Raw genomic sequence first — 23,395 nt, 5'->3', positions numbered from 1 at the left:
GGGGCGGGGCTGGCTCCGGTCACATCTCGTTGAGGTCCAGCAGGGTCTGGTCCAGCATCCGCTGCGTGCAGAGCTGCTCCTCCTTGGTGGACTTCAGCTTATCTGCCGGGGGGCACAGAGAGAAGAGGGCACAGAGGTCACCACAGAGCCTGGCACAGCTGTGCCAGCCCCGGGGGGGGGCAGCTGGCAGCCTCCAGAGGGCTTCCTGCGGGCAGTGGCTGCGGGCAGCTGCTGCCCACCCCCAGCGCTGCCAGCAGGGAGCCACACAGCAGGCCCGGGGGGGGGGCACCAGGCCAGGGGGCAGCCCCCGGGGCAGGGTGGCACCCCCCCGGGGCAGGGTGGCACCCCCCAGCAAGGCCTGGGTGGCAGTCCCCAAGCAAGGGTGGCACACACACCCCCACCCCCAACAAGCCCAGCGTGGCAGCCCCACCAAGGGCAGCATGGCACCAGGCCAGGGTGGCACTCCCCAAGCAAGGGTGGCACACAGACCCCCCCCCCCAACAAGAGCAGCCTGGCACCCCCTGGTGAGGGTGGCAGCCCCAAGCCAGGGTGGCACAAGGCCTGGGTGCCACCCCCAGGTCAGCATGGCACCCTCTGGCCAGGGTGGCACCTCCAACAAGGCCAACATGGCACAACAGGAGCAGGGTGGCACAAGAGCAGGGTGGCACAAGAGCAGGGTGGCACCCTCAGGCCAGGGTGGCACCCCCAGCACTCACCCCTCCCCCACACACTCCATGCCATCTGTGCCCCCCCCCCCCCGAGCAGGGTGGTGATGCCAAGCTGGTTGCCAGCCCCCAGCAGCAGAGGCTGTGCCCAGGGCAGGGTGGTCCTCACTTGTTCCTGCAGCAGGAGACCCCAGCCCAGCCCCCACAGCTCTAGGTGGGCTTTGCTCCCCAGGGCTGCCCGGGGGGGTGCCCGGGGGGGTGCCCACCCCTGACGCCGCCGAAGGCCCCAGGGGGGCAGAGAGGCTGCAGGGAGAGGAAGCTCAGCCCCAGGCACTGCTCAGAGCCCTCCCTGCGACCCCCCCCCGAGCCCCAGCTCCCCCCACAGCTGACCCCGACCCCCCCCCGAGCAGACCCCAACCCCCCCAGAGCGAGGAACTGAGCCCCAGAGCTGACCCCGACCCCCCCCCCAAGCCAGGAACTGAGCCCCAGAGCTGACCCCAACCCCCCCAGAGCGAGGAACTGAGCCCCAGAGCTGACCCCGACCCCCCCCCCAGCCAGGAACTGAGCCCCAGAGCTGACCCCGACCCCCCCCCAAGCCAGGAACTGAGCCCCAGAGCTGACCCCAACCCCCCCAGAGCGAGGAACTGAGCCCCAGAGCTGATCCAGACCCCCCCCCAGCCAGGAACTGAGCCCCAGAGCTGACCCCGACCCCCCCCCCGAGGGGAGGAGCAGCTCCCAGAGCAAGGAGAGCCTCAGCTCCCCCCCCCCAGCTGACCCCAACCCCCCCCCCGAGCCGATCCTGACCCCCCCCGAGCCAGGAACTGAACCCCAGAGCTGACCCCGACCCCCCCAGAGCGAGGACCCTCCCGCGGGAGCTGCCCGGGGGGGGGTGGGGGGCAGGCAGCAGCCCCCCCGCGGGGCAGGGCTGGGCTGGGGGCTGCAGGCTCTGGCTGGGACTCTGCCCCCAGGAGCTCTGCCCCTGCCGAGGCAGCCTGGAGCCAGCCTGGAGCCAGCCCGGAGCCAGCCCCGAGGCAGCTGCAGCTCCTTCCAGCTGACCCAGAGCCACCCCAGGGCCCCTGGGACCCTCCCAAGGGACCTGGAGCCCACCCCAGGGCCCCTGGATTCCATCCCTAGGGACCTGGAGTCCCTCCTGAGGCACTTGGGGCCCTCCCAAAGAGCCTGGAGCCCACCCCAGGGCCCCTGGGCCCCCTCCCCAAGGACCCAAGGGACTTAGATCCCCTCCCAGACGACCTGGAGCCCATCCCAGGGGACCTCAACCCACCCCTCCCCCCCAAAGGACCTGGATTCCAGCCCTAGGGACCTGGAGCCCCCTCCCCTGGAGCCCCCTCCCCTGGAGCCCCCTCCCCCAGGGACCTGGAGCCCTCTGGAATCCCTTCCCCTCCCCCAGGCCTGGCAGAGGGCAGCTCCAGGGGGGGTCTGTGGGCAGCCCCCTGGCAGCAAGGGCAGAGTGGCACCAACCTGGGGGTACCAGGGGGCAGCTCCCTGGGCAGAGCTCTGCTCCTGGAGGCCTCTCCGGGCCCTGGGGGGGAGGAACCCAACCAGAAAGGGAAAGGATTTGAGCTGGCACCGGGGGGGGCAGGAGGTGCCAGGGCTGTGGGTGCCAGGCAGCACCTGGGAGGTGCCAGGGCAGTGTTTGTGCTGCCACAGCAACCAGCTGGCAGCCCAGGGTGGTGCCCAGGGTGAAGCTCTCAGTGCCACCCTCTGTGCCAGGACTCTCCCAATACCAACCCCCAACCCTGTGCCCAGGTGCCCACACACAGCCCTGCCCAGGTGCCCTCATTCAGGCCCTGGCAGTGCCCAGGGTGCAGCTCTCAGTGCAACTCTGTGCCACCCCCACCCTGTGCCCAGGTGCCCACACACAGCCCTGCCTCAGTGCCCTCATTCAGGCCCTGGCAGTGCCCAGGGTGCAGCTCTCAGTGCCACTCTGTGCCACCCTCACCCCCTGCCCAGGTGCCCACACACAGCCCTGCCCAGGTGCCCTCATTCAGGCCCTGGCAGTGCCCAGGGTGCAGCTCTCAGTGCCACTCTGTGCCACCCCCAGCCCGTGCCCAGTGCCCACACAGAGCCCTGCCTCAGTGCCCTCTTTCAGGCCCTGGCAGTGCCCAGGGTGCAGCTCTCAGTGCCACTCTGTGCCACCCCCACCCTGTGCCCAGGTGCCCACACACAGCCCTGCCTCAGTGCCCTCATTCAGGCCCCAGCAGTGCCCAGGGTGAAGCTCTCAGTGCCAGTGTGTGCCACCCTCTGTGCCAACCCCCACCCCATGCCCACACACAGCCCTGCCCAAGTGTCTTCATTCAGGTCCTGGCAGTGCCCAGGGTGCAGCTCTTGGTGCCACTCTGTGCCACCCCCACCCTGTGCCCAGGTGCCCACACACAGCCCTGCCCAGGTGTCTTCATTCAGGCCCTGGCAGTGCCCAGGGTGAAGCCCTCAGTGCCACTCTGTGCCACCCCCAGCCCGTGCCCAGTGCCCACACAGAGCCCTCCCCTCAGTGCCCTCCCTCAGCCCCCAGCAGTGCCCAGGGTGCAGCTTGCCCTGTGCCAGGCTCTGTGCCAGGCTCCACCCTCCCCCAGGCTCAGGTGCCCACAGCTGTGCCACAGTGCCCTCAGTGCCAGAGCCAAGTGCCCCCCACCCCCAGCAGCTCCCCACCCCATGCCCACCCTGGGGGCACAGCCAGGGCCCAGGAGGTGCCCTTGAGCCCCAGCCCCTGTGCCAGGGCTGGCAGTGGCACTGCCCAGGAGGAGCAGGGCAGGGAGGTTCCTCTGTGCCCCCCCCCCCCCCCCCCCCCCCCCCCCGAGGGTGCCAGGGCAGGCAGGAGGCACTGAAGCAGCAAGTGGGCACCACCCCCCACCCCCCCCCGCACCCCCCCCCCATGCCAGCTGTGGGCCTGGCAGAGGTTGGCATCGCTGAGGGACAACAGAGGCAGAACAGAAGGAGCTTTATGGCTCCAGCAGAGGAGGAGGAGGAGGAGGAGGAGGAGGAGGAAGCATCCCCCCAGCTGCCCCCCCCCCAGCCCCTGGCAGGGGCAGCAGGGCAGAGCCTGGCACCCAGCAGTGGGCAAACAACCCGGGGGGGGGGCAGAGAGAGAGGGGGAGGGAGGGGAGGGGGAAGGGCAAAGGGGGGGGGGGGGGAGGGCTTTGTTCCACCCCCCCCGGGGGCTGCCCCTGCTGAGCTTCAGCCTCTCTGCAGCCTGGCACCGGGGGGGGGCAGGGAGGGCATAAAGGGGCTGGGGGGCTGCAGAGAGGCCCCTTGGGGGGATGGTCGTCAAGGGGGGGGGCGGGGGGGGAGGAGAATAGGCCCCGGGGGGGGGGGGGTCAGGAAGCCCCCAGGCAGCAGAGGCAGCTCCGGGGTGCAGTGGGGGGGGAGGGGGGGCAGAGAGACCCCCGGGGAGGAGGTGGGGGGGAGGGGCAGAGAGGTCCCGGGGGGGGGGCAGAGAGACCCCCGGGGGGTCAGGAAGCCCCCAGGCAGCTGAGGCAGCTCCGGGGTGATGGTGGTGGGGGAGGGGCAGAGGGGTCCCGGGGGGGTGCAGAGAGACCCCCGGGGAGGAGGTGGGGGGAGGGGCAGAGAGGTCCCGGGGGGGGGGGCAGAGAGACCCCCGGTGGGGGGGGTCAGGAAGCCCCCAGGCAGCAGAGGCAGCTCCGGGGCGCCGGGGGGGGGCAGAGCTCATCTGTGGGGGGGGCAGAAGAGAGATCAGCAGTGAGAGCAGCACCCCCGGGGGGGGGAGGGGAGGGGGCACCGGGGGGGGGGGGCAGGGGGATGCCAGCAGGGAAGGAGCTGCTGCCAGCCTGGCACCGCTGAGGAGCTCCGGAGCCAACCCCCCCGGGGGGGCAGCGACTGTTAGAGACCCCCCAGGGGCAGCAAGAGAGCAGCGGGGGGGGGGGGAGGGGGAAAGGAGGAGGGGGCAGGAACGACCCCAACCCAGCAGCGACCCCAACCCAGCAGCGACCCCAACCCAGCAGCGACCCCAACCCAGCAGCGACCCCAACCCAGCAGCGACCACAGAGCCCTGCCCGGGAGGGAGGAGCCCGGGGGGGGAGGGGGGGGGGGAGGGGTTGGGAACCCCCTCCGGAGCCTTTCCCTCTCCTCCCCCTTGGGGGTCCCCAAAAGCTTCACCTGGGGTCCCCCCAAAGAGCTTCGCCTGGGGGGGGGTCCCCAAAATGCCCTAAGGAGCAGCACAGCAAAGAGCTTCACACCTGGGGGGGGTCCCCAAAACACCTTGGGGAGCACAAAGCTTCACCTGGGGGTCCCCAAAAGAGTCATCTGGGGTCCCCCCAAAGAGCTTCACTTGGGGGGGGTCCCCAAAATGCCCTAAGGAGCAGCACAGCAAAGAGCTTCACACCTGGGGGTCCCCAAAAGCTTCACCTGGGGGTCCCCCCCAAAGCTTTGAGGAGGAGCAGGACACAGCCTCACCTGGGGGTCCCCAAAAGCTTCAGCTGGGGTCCCCCCAAAGAGCCTTGAGGAGCAGCACAGCAAAGGCTTCACACTTGGGGGGGGGTCCCCAAAGCATCCTAAGGAGCACAAAGCTTCACCTGAGGGGGTCCCCCAAAAGCCTTTAGGAGCAGCACAGCAAAGGCTTCACCTGGGGGTCCCCAAAAGCTTCAGCTGGGGTCCCCCAAAGCTTTGAGGAGGAGCAGCACAAAGCCTCACCTGGGGGTCCCCAAAAGCTTCAGCTGGGGTCCCCCCAAAGAGCCTTGAGGAGCAGCACAGCAAAGAGCTTCACACTTGGGGGGGGGTCCCCAAAAGCCTTGGGGAGGAGCAGCACAAAGCTTCACCTGGGGTCCCCAAAGCTTCAGTTGGGGTCCCCCTAAAGAGCCTTGAGGAGCAGCACAGCAAAGAGCTTCACACCTGGGGGGGTCCCCAAAGCATCCTATGGAGCACAAAGCTTCACCTGGGGGTCCCCCAAAAGCCTTGGGGAGCACAAAGCTTCACCGGGGGGGGTCCCCCAAAAGCCTTTAGGAGCAGCACAGCAAAGGCTTCACCTGGGGGTCCCCAAAAGCTTCAGCTGGGGTCCCCCCAAAGAGCCTTGAGGAGCAGCACAGCAAAGAGCTTCACCTGGGGGTCCCCAAAAGCTTCACCTGGGGTCCCCCAAAGCCCTGAGGAGCAGCACAGCAAAGGCTTCACACCTGGGGGGGGTCCCCCCAAAGCCTTGGGGAGCACAAAGCTTCACCTGGGGGTCCCCCAAAAGCCTTTAGGAGCAGCACAGCAAAGGCTTCACACCTGGGGGGGTCCCCAAAGCATCCTAAGGAGCACAAAGCTTCACCTGGGGGGGGGTCCCCAAAGCCCTGAGGAGCAGCAGAGCACAAAAGCTTCACCTGGGGGGGGGGGCTGGGAGGGGTCTGCAGCAGCAGCCTTGGGGTCCCCCTCCCCCCCCGCCCCCCCCCCAGGCCCTCCTGCAGCTGCCGAGGCTGAGGCTGGGGAGGGGGCAGAGGGGGGGAGGTGGCAGGGCCCCAAAAGCAAAGGCTGGGGGGGGCTGGGGAGGGGGTGGGGGGCTCGGGGGGGGGCTCGGGGGGGCTGTGGATATTTACATGGAGGTCATGTCATTCAGGGCGTGGTCCAGCTCCTCACTAATTGCTTTGTACTTCAGCTTCTGGGCATAGAGCTCATCTAGAGGCACAGAGGCAGCACAGACGTTAGGGAGGGGGAGGGGAGGGGGCTGGGGGGGGCGCCTGGAAGGGACTCCTCCAGAGAGCAGCAGAAGCTAAACCCCCTCCCCACCCCCACCCCCCTCAGCCCAACCCCCCCCCGGCAGCCCCTGCTAGGAGCAGGGCAACAAAAAGAGACTGAGGGGGGGGGGGGGAAGGGCACAGGGAGGTCCCTGGGGGGAGGGCAATGGGGCTGGGGGCTTCACAAGTGGCCTGAGGAGCTCCTGGGGGGGGGGCTGCAAAACTCCCCTCAGGCCTTCAGTGCCCCCACCTCATCTCCCAGGCTCAGCCAAGGGAGGGTGGCACAGCCTGGGGGTACCCAGGGCCCCCCAAGAGCACAGAGGGCAGCTCCAAGGCTCAGCCAAGGGAGGGTGGCACAGCCTGGGGGCACCCAGGGCCCCCCCAGAGCACAGAGGGCAGCTGCCAGGCTCAGCCAAGGGAGGGTGGCACAGCCTGGGGGCACCCAGGGCCCCCCCAGGAGCACAGAGGGCAGCTCCAAGGCTTAGCCAAGGGAGGGTGGCACAGCCTGGGGGTACCCAGGGCCCCCCCAGAGCACAGAGGGCAGCTGCCAGGCTCAGCCAAGGGAGGGTGGCACAGCCTGGGGGCACCCAGGGCCCCCCCAGGAGCACAACCAGCTCTGGGGGCTGAAGCCTGGAGCTCAGGTGCCCAGCTGGCACAGGCAGAGCCAGGAGGAGCAGCAGGGAAGGGCAGCTCCAGCCCCAGCCAGGGAGAAGCTTTGCAGCCCCCAAGGCTGGGGGGGGAGGAAGAGAACCTCCAGAGCTCTGCCAGGGCCAAGCCTGCAGGGGCTGAGCCCAGCCCTGAGCCCAGCCCTGAGCCCAGCTGGTGCCAGCCAGGGGGCAGCTCCCTGGGCAGCCTGGGCCAGGCCTGGGCCAAGCTGAACCTCCCCTGGGGCAGCCCTGAGCTCCTCTGCTCTGCCCCTGGCCCTTGGCACCAGAGCCCAACCCCCAGCCTGGCTCCAGCCTCCTCTCAGGGAGCTGCAGGGAGCCAGGAGGTCTCCCCCCAGCCTCCTCCTCCCCACCCCCACAGCTCCCTCAGAGCCTTCCCTGCCCCCTCCCCACCCCCTCGATGTCCTCCTGGCCCTCAGGAGCCCAACCCTGCCCCCAGGCTGCCAGCTGTGCCCTCCCAGTGCCCAGCCCAGGGGGGGCACAGTCCCTGCCCTGCTCCAGCCTCCTGCTCAGCCCTGGAGCTCTCCAGGAGCTCTCCCTGGAGCCAGGAGGTCCCCAGAGGGTCCCCAGAGGGTCCCCAGAGGGTCCCCAGAGGGTCCCCAGGAGGTCTCCCTGGAGCCTTCTCTGCTCCAGGCTCAGCTCCCCCCAGCCTCTCCCCCTGGCCCCCTCCTCCCCCAGGTCCCTGCCTGTGCTGAGGCCTCCAGGGCTGCCCCCAGCTGGGCCAGGGGCAGCTCAGCACAGGGCACCCCCTGGCACCCCCTCTGCCGCCTCCCTGAGCTGGCACAGACCTCTGCCATGCTGCCAGCAGGCACTTGGCACCTCCTGGGGCACCCAGAGCCAGCTGCTGTGCCCAGGGGAGCCTGGCAGGGCACAGGCTGTGCCCTGGGGCAGGAGCAGCTCAGCTGGCACCGAGGCCACTGCCAAGCTCAGAGCCCTCCAGGGGCTGGGCAGCTGCCCAGGGCTGGTGCCAGGAGCCCCCAAGGGGAGGTGCTGGGGGGGGGGGGGGCAGCAGCTGGCACCTCCCCTCCCACAGGGCAAGGTGGCAGCCTGGCAGCTGGGCACAGGGGGCACTGAGGGGGCAGCTGGCCTGAGGAGTGCTCCTGAAGGGACCCCCAGGAGGAGGGGAGGGGTGGCAAGGAGGGACCCCCCCCCCCAGCACCCCCACACTGAACCTCACCCTGGGGGGAGGCTGAGGGGGGCCCTGGGGGCTGTTTTGGGGCTCCTTGCCCACTGTGGTTGGCACCACCCAGCCCTGCCAGGCTTCAGTGGCATCTCCTGTGCCACCCTTGGAGCACCAGAGCACAGGACCCCCCCCCCAGAGCCCCACACCTGAGGACCACCCCCAGGCAGCAGCCACACTCTGCCTGGCACTGCCAAGGGGCTGGCACCAGGGGCTCAGGACCTGGAGCCCCCCCTGGAGCTGCCCCCCCAGGGGCTCAGGGCCTGCAGCCCCCCCCAGGGCTGCCCCCCAGGGCCCAGCTGGAGCTCCCCCAGGGGCTCAGGGCCTGGAGCCCCCCCCGGGGCTGCCCCCCCAGGGCCCAGCTGAAGACCCCCAAGGCCCAGCTGGAGCTCCCCCAGGGGCTCAGGGCCTGGAGCCCCCCCCTGGAGCTGCCCCCCCAGGGGCTCAGGACCTGGACCCCCCCCCCCCCGGAGCTGCCCCCCCAGGGGGCTCCAGGCTGGGGTCAGATCCTGCTCCAGGCCCCAGACTCAGCCGAGCAGGTTGGGAGAGACCTCAGAGAGCCTCAAGTCCAAGCTGAGCCCTGAGGAAGGGGAAGGGAGACCCTGAGCTGCTGCCTGGCAGCCTTCCTCCCCCCTCCCCCCCTCTCCCTCCCCCTCCCCTCCCCCTCCCCTGCTGTACCTTCCAGGTCATCGATGGTTTTCTCCAGCTTGGCCACCGAGCGCTCAGCAAACTCTGCTCTGGTCTCAGCCTGCCAGGCAGGGGGGAGGGAGGGGAGGGGGAGGGGAGATGGCAAGAGCCCAGTGAGAGCTGGCCCCTGGCACAGCCCCCCCCCCAGCCTGGCACCCCCAGGCCTGTGCCACCCCCCCCTCACCTCCTTCAGTTTGTCTGTCAGGATCTTGATCTCCTCCTCGTATTTGTCCTCCTTCTGGGAGTACTGAGGGGAGAGGGAGGGGGAGGGAGGGAGGGTCAGCAACCAGCAGCCTCCCCCAGCAGCCTCCCCACACCCTCAGAAGGTTTGAGCTCCTCTCTGCCTGCCTCTCCCTCTCCCTGCCTCTCCCCCTCTCTCTCCCTGCCTCCCTGCCTCTCCCTCTCCCTGCCTGCCTCTCTCCCTCTCCCTGCCTGCCTCCCTGCCGCTCCCTCTCCCCCTCCCTGCCTGCCTCCCTCCCTGCCTGCCTCCCTGCCCCTCTCCCTGCCTGCCTCCCTGCCCCTCTCCCTGCCTGCCTCTCCCTCTCCCTGCCTGCAGGAGCTCCCCGTGGGAGCTGCTCCCACCCCAGCTGGCTGCTGGGGGCCCTGGGCCCAGGCAGGAGGCCTCCCAGCAGGCACTGAGCACTGCAGCCCCTGGGGGGCAGGGACCCCTCCCCAGCTCCAGCCATGGGAGGCCTGGCACAGCTCTTCCTCCTCCTCCTCCTCTTCCTCAGGCCAGGGGGGGCTCTGCTGTCCCAGCCCCCCCTGAGCAGGCAGCAGGGGGGCTCTGGCCCCCCCCGGGGGGGCTCTGCCTCCCTCCCTCCCCCCCCTACCTTCTCAGCCTGAGCCTCAAGGGACTTGAGGTTGTTGGTGACATTCTTCAGCTCTTCCTCCAGCTCGGAGCATTTACTGTGGGGGAGGGGAGGGGAGGGGGAGGAGGAGGAAGAGGAGGAGGAGGAAGAGGAAAGGAAGGGAAAGAAGAGGAGAGAGCAGCAATGAATCTGTGAGCAGAGAGCTCCTGGGGAGCAGGGGGGGACAAGGAGCCTGCTCCTGAGGCTCTGCTGCCCCTTCCCTGCCCCAGCTGTGGCCTTGGCTCAGGGCCCCCAGCTGGGCAAGGCAGAGCTTGGGCCCAGCCCTGAGCTGGACCTGGAGACTCCAAGCAGCAGCAGGGTTGGTGTGGTGAGAGGCCAGAGGTTGGTCCCAGCTTCAAGCTGGCTCTGCAGACTCCAAGCAGCAGCAGATTTGGTTTGCTGGGAGGCCAGAGGTTGGTCCTAGCTTTGAGCTGGACCTGGAGACCCCAAACAGGAGATTTGGTTTGATTGGGAGGTCAGAGGTGGCCTCAGCCCTGAGCTGGCTCTGCAGACTCCAAGCAGCAGGAGCAGCTTTGGTTGGATTCGATGTGAGGCTTCAGCTCTGTGCTGGAGGCTCCAAGCAGCAGCAGAGTTGGTTTGACAGGAGGCCAGAGGCTGGTCCCAGCCCTGAGCTGGACCTAAAGGCCCCAAGCAGCAGCAGATTTGGTTTGATAGGAGGCCAGAGGCTGGTCCCAGCCCTGAGCTGGACCTAAAGGCCCCAAGCAGGAGCAGATTTGGTTTGACAGGAGGCCAGAGGCTGGTCCCAGCCCTGAGCTGGCCCTGGAGCCTCCAGGCAGGAGCAGCTTTGGTCTGGGGAGAGGCCAGAGGCTGGTCCCAGCTGTGCCCTGGCACTGCCAAGCAGCAGCAGCAGGCTGGGGGCAGCCAGGGGCAGCTGCCCTGAGGGCCACACTCCAGGAGCTGTCGCAGGGCAGGAGGAGAGAGGAAGCCAAAAGCTGGCAGGGGGAAGAGAGAGGAAGGCAAGAGGCAGGAAAGGAGGAGGAGGAGGAGGAGGAGGAGCAGAGGGGGCAGGGGGGAGGGTCAGGTACCTGCTCCTCAGCCACAGCCAAACCCTTCAAGTTCTGCTCCAGCCCTCGGATCTGCTCCCGCAGCTCCCGGCACCGCCTGGGGGAGGGGCAGGGGGGAGGGGCACCCGGCGGGGGGGGGGGGGGGGGGGGGGGGGAGGGGGGACACAGGGGATCAAAAGGAGCACCAAGAACACAACCACAGAGCCAAACCCAAGCAGGAGAGCAGCAGAGGGCAGGGAGCGGCCGGGAGGCGATGTGCGGGGCTGGGGGGGGGGGTGGGGGGGCTGGGGGGGGGGGTGGGGGGCAGGGGACCCCCCCCAGGCTGGCAGCCAAGGCCCAGAGCACAGAAGGGGCTCCTGGAGCAGCTCCTCCCAGGCCTCGGGGGGGGGGCAGGGGGGGGCAAGGTGCCCAGCTGGCAGCAGGGGAGGTGCCAGGCCTGCTGCAGGGCTGCCAAGGCTCTGGAGGTCGACTTTAGCCCTGGGGTTGTGCCCAGGGGCACCTCCCCCCCCCCTCCAGGACCCCCCCAGGTGCCCCTCTGGTGCCAAGCACTGTGCCCTGCTGTGCCACACCCCGGTGCCAGCCTGGGGGGCAGCACCCAGGAGGCAAAGCAGCGCTGGAGGCACTTGGGGGGGGGGAAAAGCTTCCCTCAGCCTTGGCCCAGCAGGGGCAGAGCCTGGGGGGGAGCTGAGCTGAGCCTGCTCCAGGCTGAGCCTGCTCCAGGCAGCCCCCAGCCCCCTCCCCACCACCCCCTGAGGCTCTGCTGCCCCTCCCCTGCTCCAGCTGCAGGCCTTGGCACAGGGCACCCAGCTGGGCAGGGCAGAGCTTGGTGCCAGCTTTGAGCTGGACCTAAGGGCTCCAAGCAGGAGCAGCTTTGGTTTGGTGAGAGGCCAGAGGTTGGTCCCAGCCTTGAGCTGGACCTAAAGCCTCCAAGCAGGAGCAGGTTTGGTTTGCTGGGAGGCCAGAGGTTGGTCCCAGCTTTGAGCTGGACCTAAAGCCTCCAAGCAGGAGCAGATTTGGCTTGATTTGGAGGCCAGAGGTTGGTTGTAGCTTTAAGTTGGACCTAAAGCCTCCAAGCAGGAGCAGCTTTGGTGGAAGGCCAGAGGTTGGTCCCAGCCTTGAGCTGGACCTGGAGACTCCAATCAGGAGCAGCTTTGGTTTGGTGAGAGGCCAGAGGTTGGTCCCAGCTTTGAGCTGGACCTAAAGCCTCCAATCAGGAGCAGGTTTGGTTTGCTGGGAGGCCAGAGGTTGGTTGTAGCTTTAAGTTGGACCTAAAGCCTCCAAGCAGGAGCAGATTTGGTTTGATTGAGAGGCCAGAGGTTGGTCCCAGCTCTGAGCTGGACCTAAAGCCTCCAAGCTCTCAGCTCAGCCTGCAGCTGCCCTGTGCTCCAGGCCTGGTGTAAGGGGGGGAGGGGGAGGGGGGGGCTGTGTTAGTGCCAGGCTGGAGGTGCCAGGGCAGGCCAGGGGCACTCACGACTCCGCCAGCTCCGCTCGCTCCTCCGTGCGCTCCAGGTCCCCCTCGATGATCACCAACTTCCGAGCCACCTGCAGGCCCAGCACGGCCCCTGGGTGCCCAGCCTGCACCCCGGGGTGCCCACGGGCCCTGGCTGCCCAGGCAACCCCTTGGGGTGCCCAGGGGACCCCCCCCTTGGGTGCCCCCGGTGGGAAAACAGCAGCCCTGGGGTGCCCAGGGAGGGACTCTTAGCCCCTGGGGTGCCCAGGGAAGCCCTTCTGGGGTGCCCAGGGGGACCCACAGCCCTTGAGGTGCCCTCAGTGGGCAAACAGCAGCCTTGGGGTGCCCAAGCAACCCCCCAGGGTGCCCAAGGTACCCCCTCTTGGGTGCCCAGGCAACCCCCCCGGGAGTGACCCACAGCCCCTGGGGTGCCTGGGGGGGGAGGGGAGGGGTCCCGGGGGGGGGGAGGGGAGGGGTCTCACCTCCTCATACTTCCTGTCAGCCTCCTCAGCGATGTGTTTGGCCTCCTTGAGTTGGATCTCCTGCAGCTCCATCTTCTCCTCGTCCTTCAGGGCTCTGTTCTCGATCACCTTCATGCCCCTGCCCGGGGGGGGGAGAGGGGGCAGGGGAGGAGGTGGTTTGGAGCAGCCCAAGGCCCCCCCTGCTCCCTCAGGGGCTCCCCCCCCCCAGCTCAGCTCCCTCTGAGGTCCTCTCTGATGTTCTGGGGTCCCCCCCTGCCCCTCAGAGGGGTCCCTCCCCCTGCCGACCCTCTGAGGTCCCCCCCAACTCTGCCCCCTGCTCCCCACTGAGGGGAACCTCTCACCCTGCTGCCTCTGAGGGGTCTCTCCCTCTGCTGACCCTCTGAGCCCCCCCTGCCCAGCTCAGCTCCCTCTGGGGTCCTCAGGTCCCCCCCTGCTCCCTCTGGGGTCCCCCTCCCCACCTTGCAGCACTGCTCCACACAAGCTCCTGGGCCAGGGGCAGCACAGAGCCAGGTGGGAAAGGACCTTCAGAGCTTGAGCCCAGCCCCAAGCTGAGCCCAGCCCCAAGCTGAGCCCAGCCCCAAGCCCCAAGCCCAGCCCCAAGCCCCAAGCCCAGCCCCAAGCCCAGCCCCAAGCTGAGCCCAGCTGGTGCCAGCCAGGGGGCAGCTCCCAGGGCAGCCTGGGCCAGGCTCTGCCCTCCCTCAGAGGCCAAAACCCTCCTGGAGCCAGCTGGAATCTCCTCCTGCTCCCAGCCCTGCTCCAGGCTCTGGCCCCAGCCTCCTGCTCAGCCCTGGAGCTCTCCAGAGGGTCCCCCCCAAGGAGGGCTCCAGAGGGGGTCCCCTCCCCCCCCCCCAAGGAGGGCTCCAGAGGGGGTCCCCCCCTCCCCAAGGAGGGCTCCAGAGGGGGTCCCCTCCCCCCCCCCAAGGAGGGCTCCAGAGGGGTCCCCCCCCCCCCCAAGGAGGGCTCCAGAGGGGGTTCCCCCCCCCCCAAGGAGGGCTCCCTGGAGCCCTCTCTGCTCCAGGCTCAGCTGCCCCAAGCCTCCCAGCCTGGCCCCCAGCAGGTCCCTGGCAGGGAGGTGCTGCTGAGGGCCCCCCCAGCCCCCCCTGGGCACAGCAGGGTTGGGCACTGCCCAGAGCTGGCAGCAGCCAGAGCCTATTTTTAACGGGCAGGAGGTGCCAGGGGCAGGCTGCCTGGCACCCAGCTGGGGGCACAGGGGCAGGGGGCACCTTGCCAGGGGCTTCCCCACCCCGGGGGTGCCCCTGAAGCTCTCCTGCCCCCCCCCCCTCCTGGCACAGCTTCCAGGCCTCCCTCCCCCAGCCCTCCGGGGCTGGGGGGCAGCTCCCTGCCAGCCCAGCAGCTGGGTGCCAGGCAGGGTGCCAGGCTGGGGGGGCTGGCAGCCGCCTTGGCTCACCTCTCACTTTCATCTGCAGCCTTCTCAGCCTCCTCCAGCTTCTGCAGGGCTGTGGCCAGGCGCTCCTGGGCCCTGTCCAGCTCCTCCTCCACCAGCTGGATCCTGCGGTTCAGGGAGGCCACCTCTGCCTCAGCCTGCCAGGGACAGGGGGGGCACAGCTGGCACCGGGGGGCACAGAGCTGGGGGGGGCACAGCTGGCACCGGGGGGCACAGAGCTGGGGGGGGTCCCAGAGAGGGGCTAAGAAGGGGGCACAGAGCTGGCACTAATGGGGGCTCAGAACTGGTACTGGGGGGGCACAGAGAGGGGCTCAGGGCTGGCACTAATGGGGGGGGGGAGGGGGCAGAGCAGGGCCCAGAACTGGCACTAAAGGGGCACAGAAGGAGGCTAAGGGGGAGGCTCAGCACTGGCACTAAAGGGGCACAGAGGGAGGCTAAGGGGGAGGCTCAGCACTGGCACTAAAGGGGCACAGAGGGAGGCTAAGGGGGAGGCTCAGCACTGGCACTAAAGGGGCACAGAGGGAGGCTAAGGGGGAGGCTCAGCACTGGCACTAAAGGGGCACAGAGGGAGGCTAAGGGGGAGGCTCAGCACTGGCACTAAAGGGGGGCACAGAGTGGGGCTAAGAGCTGGCACTAAAGGGGGGAGGGCTAAAGGGGGGGCTCAGCACTGGCACTAAGGGGGCATGGGGTGGGCAGAAAGCTGGCACTAAGGAAGGGGGGACAGAAAGGGGGCTCAGCACTGGCACTAAAGGGGGCACTGGGGGGTGGGGGGCCAAGAGCTGGCACTAAGGGGGGGGCACAGAGGGGGGCTAAGGGGGAGGCTCAGCACTGGCACTAAAGGGGGCACTGGGGGGTGGGGGGCCAAGAGCTGGCACTAAGGAAGGGGGGACAGAGAGGGGGCTCAGCACTGGCACTAAAAGGGGGGCTCAGAGGGGGGGCCAAGAGCTGGCACTAAAGGGGGGGCACCAAGGGGGAGGGCACAGAAGGGGGGGGCCCCCTCGGTGCTGGCACAAGGAGGGGGAGGGCACAGAGGGAGCTCAGCACTGGCACCAGGGGTGGCACAGAGTGGGGCTCAGCCCTGGCACTGAAGGAGGGGCAGAGAGCCCCCCCCAGAGGGGACACCGGGGGGGGGCAGGGCAGGGCCCAGGCCTGGCAGGCTCAGCACTTGGTGCCTGCAGCTCAGCAGCTGCTCAGGGGCAGAGCCAAGGAGCTCCAAGCAGCTCCTCAGAGGCTTCTCCCCTGCAGGTGTTAAGCTTCACACCATCTGCCCCCCCCCCCCCCGAGCCCCCCCCGACCCCCCCCCCAGCTTGTCACCTCCAGCTGGGGACACTCCAAGCCATAAACACCCAGGGCTTGACTTCCACTGCCAGGCTGTGCCCCCCCCCGTGCCCCCCACACCGCTCCCAGCAGCTGCTGCAGGGCTGCCCAGCACCAGTCAGGCACTCAGCACCCCCTGAGTGGTGACAGCCACCCCCCCCTGCCCCCCCCCGGGTGGTGACAGCCACCCCCCCCCGCCCCCCCCCCCCGGGTGGTGACAGCCACCCCCCCCCCTGCCCCCCACCCCGGGTGGTGACAGCCACCACTTAGCACAGGTCACCTAACTGCAGGGAGCAGGGGGGGAGCTCAGCCCCTGCCCAGCCCCTGCCCCTCCTCACCCCTGCCCCTGCCCAGCTCCTGCCCAGCCTCAACCCAAGCTCCTCAGCTCCTCTCCAGCTTTTGATCAGCTCCTGCCCAGCCCCTGCCCAACCTCTGCCCAGCCCCTGCCCTGCCCCTGCCCAGCTCCTCTCTCCAGCCCTTGCCCAGCTCCTGCCCCTCCTCACCCCAGCCCCTGCCCAGCCTCACCCCAGACCCTTACCAGCCCCTGCCCAGCTCCTCATCAGTTCCCCTCCAGCCTCACCCCAGCCCCTGCCCTGCTCCTCATCCTCTCCACTCTCAACCCAGCTCCTCTCCAGCCCCAACCTCTGCCCAGCTCCTGCCCAGTCCCTCCCCTACCTCTGCCCAGCTCCTGCCCAGCCTCAGCCCAGCCCCTGCCCTGCTCCTGCCCAACCTCTGCCCAGCTCCCCTCCAGCCTCACCCCAGCCCCTGCCCAGCTCCTCATCCTCTCCACTCTCAACCCAGCTCCTCCCCAGCCCCAACCTCTGCCCAGCTCCTCTCCAGCCTCAGCCCAGCCCCTGCCCAGCTCCTCACCACCAACCCAGCCCCTGCCCCTCCTCACCCCAGCCCCTGCCCAGCCTCAGCCCAGCCTCAGCCCAGCTCCTCTTCAACCTCTGCCCAGCTCCTGCCCTGCTCCTCACCACCAACCCAGCCCCTGCCCTACCTGTGCCCAGCCCCTGCCCTGCCCCACTCCTCACCACCAACCCAACCCAGCTGAGCAGCTCCAGGCCGAGGGCACTGCCAGGCCAGGCCGAGGGCACTGCCAGGCCACAGCTTCCCCCCAGCCTGGCAGGGCAGGAGGGCTCCAGCCCCACACAGCCCCTGGCTGCTTCCTTCCTGCCACTGACTCCTGAGCCATGCAGAGGCTTTGCTTGGAAGAGACCTTTGAGATCACTGAGCCCAACCCTGCCCCAGCACCACCCCCCCTGGCACTCAGCACCACAGCTCCAGGAGACCCCCCCAGGGCTGGAGGCTGCACCACTGCCCCTGGGCAGCCTGGGCCAGGCCTGGGCCCAGCTGAACCTCCCCTGGGGCAGCCCTGAGCTCCTCTGCTCTGCCCCTGGCCCTTGGCACCGGAGCCCAACCCCCAGCCTGGCTCCAGCCTCCTCTCAGGGAGCTGCAGGGAGCCAGGAGGTCTCCCCCCAGCCTCCTCCTCCAGCTGGCACCAGGCATCTGCCACAGAGGTGCCCACAGCAGGGCCCAAAGCCTTGATGCCTCCTCCCAGGCCCTGTGTGCCATGAGGGCACAACCCCCAGGCAGAACCTGGGCACTGGGGGCACCACCAGCACCCCCCCAGGAGATGCCAAGCTCCTGCCCTGGCACAGAGCTGGGCAGGGCTGCAGCCATTTCAGGACAAGGCTTGGGGGTGCCCTGCAGAGCTCCACATGCCAGGCAGGGCTGAGCCATGCCAGGCTCTGCCCAACAGAGCAGCCCTGCCAGGCCAGGGCCAGCTCCTGCCCATGCCCAGGAGGAGGAGGAGAGGGATGAAAGGAGGCAGTGTGGGAGCAGAGCCTGCCACAGCCTCCTGCAGCTGGCACAGCTCTGCCCCCGCTGCATGGACCCCCAGAGCCCCCCAACCAACCTGAGCTGGGCTGGTGCCACCCGGGGGGAGGGGGCATCTGCCACCCCCCCTGTGCAGCCTGGGCCAGGCTCTGCCCACCCTCAGCAGCACCAATTGCTGCTCCTCTCCCTCTCCCCTTGGGGAGTTCCAAACCATCTCCCCCCCTGTCCTGCCCTGCCCCCAGCCCCCTGTGCCTAGCAGCCCCCTGCCTGTGTGCCCAGCCCCTGTGCCCGTACCCAGCCCCCTGCCCAGCCTCCTGCCCCCCCCATGCCCAGCCCCCTGCCCCTGACCTGTGCCCAGCCCCCTGCCCCTGCACCCCCTGCCCCAGAGAGGTCTCCAGAAGGTTCCTGCAGGGGAGGCAAAGCCAAAGGAAGCTGCAGGCAGAGCTGGGAAGGATTCTGCTGCCCACCCCCCACCCCTGTGCCCATGTCCCCCAACCCCCCCCGTGCCCACCCCCCCTAACCCCCCCCCGTGCCCATCCCCCCTGCTGCCCGGGGAGGTCAACATCTCCTCCTCCCCCCCCCAGGGGCTGGGCACAGAGCAGCTTCCTGAGTGCTTCAACCACAGCCTGGGGCCTCCCCACCCCCCCCCCGCCCCACCCCTCCCTCCCTGCCGCCCCCTTGCGGCCAGGGAGAAGCCTCAGGAGCCAAGGGCCAGGCGCCAGGGTGGGCACAGGGCTCTGCCCTGCTGGCAGCAGTGGTTCTGTGCCCAGCAGGGCTGGCAGGGGGCAGGGAGGTTCCCCTGGCAACGCTGCTGCTGCTCCAACCCTCCCGAGGCTGCAGCGATGCCCAGCGAGGGCTGGCAGTGCCCACGGTGCCCCCTGCCCCAGCAGCTCCACACCACCCAGAGGTGGGCACCAGGGGTGGCACAGCCCCAGCTCCATGTGCTGAGCAGAACCAGCACCAAACTGGCGCTGCCAGGGGCTCAGACCTCAGCCTGGCACCAACCAGCACCCTCCTGGTGCCACCTGCCCCAGCAGCTCCTCACCACCCAGCACAGAGCCCAGCTGTGGGCATCAGGGGTGGCACAGCCCCAGGTGCTGAGCAGAGCCAGCACCAAACTGGCACTGCCAGGGGCTCAGACCTCAGCCTGGCACCGGCCTGCACCCTCCTGGTGCCACCTGCCCGACAGGGGAGCAGGATCCTGCCCCCTCCTGCCCTCCCAGCCCCAAACGGCTGCGGGACCCCGGGGGCGGCGGCGGGGAGTGGGCACCCCCGGGGCGGGCACCCCCGGGGCGGGCACCCCCGGGGCTCTCGATGCCATCCGCCGAGCCAGACAAGATGGCCGGATCCGGCCCTTCCCCTCCGCCGGTCCCAACCCCGGCGGGGGGCACCGGGAGCCGGGCACCGAGCGCCTTCCCCACCCCCACCCCAGCCGCTCCCCGCCCGGAGCTGTCTCCGCTCCCCGGTAACGATCACGGAGCGACCCCCGGCGCCCCCAGGCATCGCCGCCGGGCTCCGGGAGACCACCGGCCCCGCACCGGGACCCCGGGGGGGGGCTGCTGCAGCCCCACCGAACCCCCACGGCCAGCGGCGGCGGAGAGCCAGCACCGAGCCCGGGCAGCGCCGCCCCGGCGGGGGGAGGGGAGGAGGACTCCACCCGGGGCCAGCTCCGGTGGCGAGCAGGGAAGGCAAACGGCGGGACCCGAGCGGGGGCCACCTGCCCGCTCCCCCCCGACCCTCCCCCGGTGCCTGCTCCCGGTTGCGGCGCTCGGCCTCCACCACCCGGGGCGGGGGAGAGCCTTACGGTCCCCGCCCTCGACCCCCGGTGCCTGCTCCCGGCCTCCGCTTCCCGGTGCGGACCATGGGGGCAGCTCCTTGACGGCTTCCACCTCCCGGTGGAGGCCACCTCGCCGGTGCCGTCCGGTCCCCTCCCCCGGTGCCCGCTCCTGGCCTCCACTTCCCCGTGGGGGCCACCGGGGGCACCACACCGGTTCCCCCCCGGCCTCGACCCCTGCTCCCAGCCTCGGTCTCCCGGTGGGGACCTTCCCGGTCTCCCTCTTCCTGGCCACCTCGCCGGTGCCGTCCGGTCCCCTCCCCCGGTTGCGACGCTAAGGCCTCCACTTCCCGGGGGGGACATCTTCCCGGTCCCCCTTGCCCCCGGTACCTACTCTCGGTGGGGACCCCGGGGGGGGGACACCTTCCCGGTCCCCCTTGCCCCCGGTACCTACTCTCGGTGGGGACCCCGGGGGGGGGACACCTTCCCGGTCCCCCTTGCCCCCGGTTCCACCAGTACCTACTCCCAGTGGGGACCCCCGGTGGGGGAGGACACCTTCCCGGTCCTCCTTACCCCCGGTACCTCCTCCCGGTAGCCACCCCGGGTGGGGGGGGGGGGGACACCTTCCCGGTTCCCCCTTCCTCCCCCGGTTCCACGCTACCTACTCCGGGTCTCCCCGTCCCGGCCGGACGCCATCTCTCCGCTCCGCTCCTCTTCCCCTCCCCGCGGGGCCCGGCGGCGGCGGCGGCGGCGGCGGCGGGGGGGGGTCGGGGGGAGACCTTCGGCGGCGGCGCCGGGCGCGGGGCCGGTACCTGCTCGCGGTTGCGGCGCTCAGCCTCCACCTCCCGCTGCAGCCTCTCGGCTCTCTCCTCGGCGTCGTCCGCCTGCTGCTGCAGGACCTGGATCTTGCGCTTCACCGCCTCGATGGTCGTGGCCCCGGCCATGGCTGCCGCCGCTCCCGGCCCGCCCCGGCCCCGCGCCCGCCGCGCCCTGAAATACCGGAACCCGCCCCGGGGGGGGCGGACGGCGCCCCCCCTCCCCTCCCCTCCCCGCCGGGCTCCGCCCCGGGCCGGCCCCCCCCCCCCCCCGCCCCGCCGACCGGGGGTGACGTCACGTCCGGGCCACGCCCACACGTCCGTGCCCTGCGCGCGCCGCACACACACCCCACCCCCCCCCCCCGGTGTTACCGAAGGGGATAGGGAACCGGGGGGAGCCCCGGGGGGTGGCTCCGTGGGGGATGAGGAGCGCCGGGAATGGTCCCACCGGGATCTGGGGGCACCGGGAATGGCCCCACGGGGGTCTGGGGGCACCGGGACCTGCCCCACGCAGCACCGGGAATGGTCCCATGCGGGATGAGGAGCACCGGGAAGGGCCCCACGGGGTCTGGGGGCACCGGGACCTACCCTGTCTAGCACCGGGAATGGCCCCACGGGGTTTGGGGGCACCGGGAATGGCCCCACGCAGCACCGGGAATGGTCCCACCGGGATCTGGGGGCACCGGGACCGGCCCCACGCAGCACCGGGAATGGTCCCACCGGGATCTGGGAGCACCGGGAATGGCCCCACGGGGGTCTGGGGGCACCGGGAATGGCCCCACGGGGTCTGGGGGCACCGGGACTGGCCCCACGCAGCACCGGGAATGGTCCCACCGGGATCTGGGGACACCGGGAATGGCCCCACGGGGTCTGGGGGCACCGGGACCTGCCCCACGCAGCACCGGGAATGGTCCCATGCGGGATGAGGAGCACCGGGAATGGCCCCACGGGGGTCTGGGGGCACCGGGAATGGCCCCACGGGGTCTGGGGGCACCGGGACCTGCCCCACGCAGCACCGGGAATGGTCCCATGCGGGATGAGGAGCACCGGGAATGGCCCCACGGGGGTCTGGGGGCACCGGGAATGGCCCCACGGGGTCTGGGGGCACCGGGAATGGCCCCACGCAGCACCGGGAATGGCCCCACGGGGGTCTGGGGGCACCGGGAATGGCCCCACGCAGCACCGGGAATGGCCCCACGGGGGTCTGGGGGCACCGGGAATGGCCCCACGGGGTCTGGGGGCACCGGGAATGGCCCCACCGGGACCTGGGGACACCGGAAATGGTCTCACGGGGGTCTGGACCCCCGGGAATGGTCCCATGCGGGATGAGGAGCACCGGGAATGGCCCCACGGGGTCTGGGGGCACCGGGACCTGCCCCACGCAGCACCGGCAGTGCCCCCCCCGGGGTCTGGGCAGCCTGTGCCAGTCCCTGGGCACTCTTGCAGGGCACAAATTGTTCCCCTGGCACAGCCTGAGGCCATTGCCCCCCGCCGTGGTGCCCAGAGGGCATCGGGCAGCGACAGCCAGGGCTGCTTGGCACCTTTGGTGCCCAGCAACAGCTGGGTGTGCCTCTGCCAGGGTGCTGGGCACCACCCTCCTCCTCCTCCTCCACCCACAGCCGTGGCTTGGAGCTCCCTGGGCACGCCTGGGCACCTCCTGAGGGGTGCCACCCACAAGGAGCTGCCCACTGCCCGCCGTGGGCTGTTCCCCGGGCCCTGCCCACAGCTCAGGGTGCCCATGCCCGCTTTTGGGCACTGAGGGTGCCCAGCCTGGCCTGGCCCTGCTCCCAGCCTGCCTGGGACGTCTGTGCCTGAGAGAGGCTGGCACCGGCCCCTGCCAGCTGTGCCAGGGAGGGAAGCAGGCACCGGCCCCTGCCAATGGTGCCCAAGAAAGGAGCTGGGCAGCCCCTGCCAGCTGTGCCCAAGAGAGGAGCTGGGCAGCCCCTGCCAACGGTGCCAGAGACAAAGGTTGGCACCAGCCCCTGCCAGCCTCCCTCTGCCCCCAAGGGTGCCCCCCTGGCACGTGCCCTTCCTGGGGTCGCCCTCCGCCCCCCGACAGCTTTGCCAGCGGGAGCCTGGCAGAGACCTTCCTCTGCCGCCAGGGGCACAGGGGGGAGGGGGAGGGGCGGAGGGCAGCCGGCCCCGGTGTGCCCCCCCCGTGCCCCTCTGTGCCCCCTACGTACGTCGGCTGCCTTCTTCTCTGCCAGCTCCAGCTTCTCCTGGGCATCTTTCAGGGCCTCCGAGTACTTATCCAGCTCATCCTCGGTGCCCTTCAGCTTCTTCTGCATGGCTGCCAGCTCGTCCTCCAGCTGCGAGGGCAGCGGCCGTCAGCCTGGCACCCTGGCATGCTGCGGGCACAGCCCTGCCGCCCCCCGTCCCGCACCCAGCTCTGCCCCCTGGCATCCTCCCTGCGCCACCCCCGACCCAGCTCTGCCCCCTGGCATCCCCTCTGCCCTCTCCCGCACCCAGCTCTGCCCTTCAGCGCCCACCCCTGTCCCCTATGCCAGCGGCTGGCAGGGGCAGAGCCCTCGGGACAACCCCCAGCACCCTCCCCCCACCCGGGCCGGGGTCCTTCTCCCTCCCCCCGGGGCCGGGATCCTTTTTACCCCTCCCGGGGCTGAGGTCCTTCTCCCCCCCCCCCCCCCCACCACGCCCCGGGCCGGGGTCCTGCCCCCTCCCCCCGCCCCCCACCTGCTTGCTTCTCTCCTCCGCCTGCTTCTGCTCAGCCTCCGCCTGCTCCGCCCGGTCCAGGGCGTTCTCCTTGTCCAGCTTCAGCATCTGCATCTTCTTCTTGATGGCCTCCATGCTGGGCACCGGCGGCGGGACGGGCACGGAGCGGGCGGGCACGGGCGGCGGGCACCGGCAGCAGGACGGGCACGGAGCGGGCGGGCACCGGCAGCAGGCACCGGCAGCAGGACGGGCACGGAGCGGGCGGGCACCGGCAGCAGGCACCGGCGGCGGGACGGGCACGGAGCGGGCGGGGGGTTGGCAGTGCCGCTGCCCCTGCCCCGCTGCCCTCTTTATCTGCCCGGCCCGGCCCTGCCCGCCGCTGCCAAGGCTTTGCCTTTCTTGGGCCGAGCTGCTGCCCACCTTCCCAAAATGTCTGTGCCCGGGGGGCCATTGTCTGCCCCCGGGGGGTCGCCGGTGCCCAGGACCTTATTTGGGCTCTCGGGGACAGCTGGGCAGGTTATAAAAAGCAGCGGTGCCAGGGGCCGGGGGGGGTGGGGTCCTTGCATTGTTCTGGCTGCCTGGCACCCCCTCTGCAACGGGACACCTTGGCTGGCATCACAGGGGGGCTGAGATGCCACCCGGCCCTGCCTGGGGACACTGAGCTGCCACCCACCCCCCTCGGGGGCACAGCTGGCACCCGGCCCTGCCCAGGGACACTGAGCTGCCACCCACCCCCCTCGGGGGCACAGCTGGCACCCGGCCCTGCCCGGGGACACTGAGCTGCCACCCACCCCCCTCGGGGGCACAGCTGGCACCCGGCCCTGCCCAGGGACACTGAGCTGCCACCCACCCCCCTCGGGGGCACAGCTGGCACCCGGCCCTGCCCAGGGAC

General features: G+C 70.4%; 1 protein-coding gene across 8 annotated transcripts; it reads right to left on the bottom strand.

Annotated features, from left to right (window-relative positions):
- TPM3 (tropomyosin 3) lies at positions 1-22,638 on the bottom strand. Of its 8 annotated transcripts, XM_054179588.1 has the most exons (10): positions 22,525-22,638; positions 22,017-22,142; positions 14,092-14,225; positions 12,684-12,801; positions 12,223-12,293; positions 10,773-10,848; positions 9,063-9,125; positions 8,870-8,939; positions 6,209-6,287; positions 1-102 (listed from the first exon to the last, which is right to left on the bottom strand). In XM_054179588.1, the coding sequence occupies exons 1-10, from the start codon at positions 22,636-22,638 to the stop codon at positions 99-101; spliced, it is 855 nt and encodes a 284-aa protein (XP_054035563.1). In that variant the 3' UTR covers positions 1-98. The 8 variants fall into 8 exon arrangements, with proteins under 8 accessions (XP_054035563.1, XP_054035566.1, XP_054035568.1 ...); XM_054179587.1 differs by lacking the exon at positions 6,209-6,287 and having other exon boundaries at positions 7-102; XM_054179586.1 differs by lacking the exons at positions 6,209-6,287; positions 10,773-10,848 and adding an exon at positions 9,709-9,784 and having other exon boundaries at positions 7-102.
- Positions 22,639-23,395: the final 757 nt, after the last annotated feature.

This window comes from Dryobates pubescens, unplaced genomic scaffold (assembly GCF_014839835.1).
Source record: "Dryobates pubescens isolate bDryPub1 unplaced genomic scaffold, bDryPub1.pri scaffold_93_arrow_ctg1, whole genome shotgun sequence".
In the NCBI taxonomy this organism is placed as follows: Eukaryota; Metazoa; Chordata; class Aves; order Piciformes; family Picidae; genus Dryobates; species Dryobates pubescens.
Note: the sequence above shows the minus strand (reverse complement) of the source record. Positions and strands in the feature narration are given on the sequence as shown.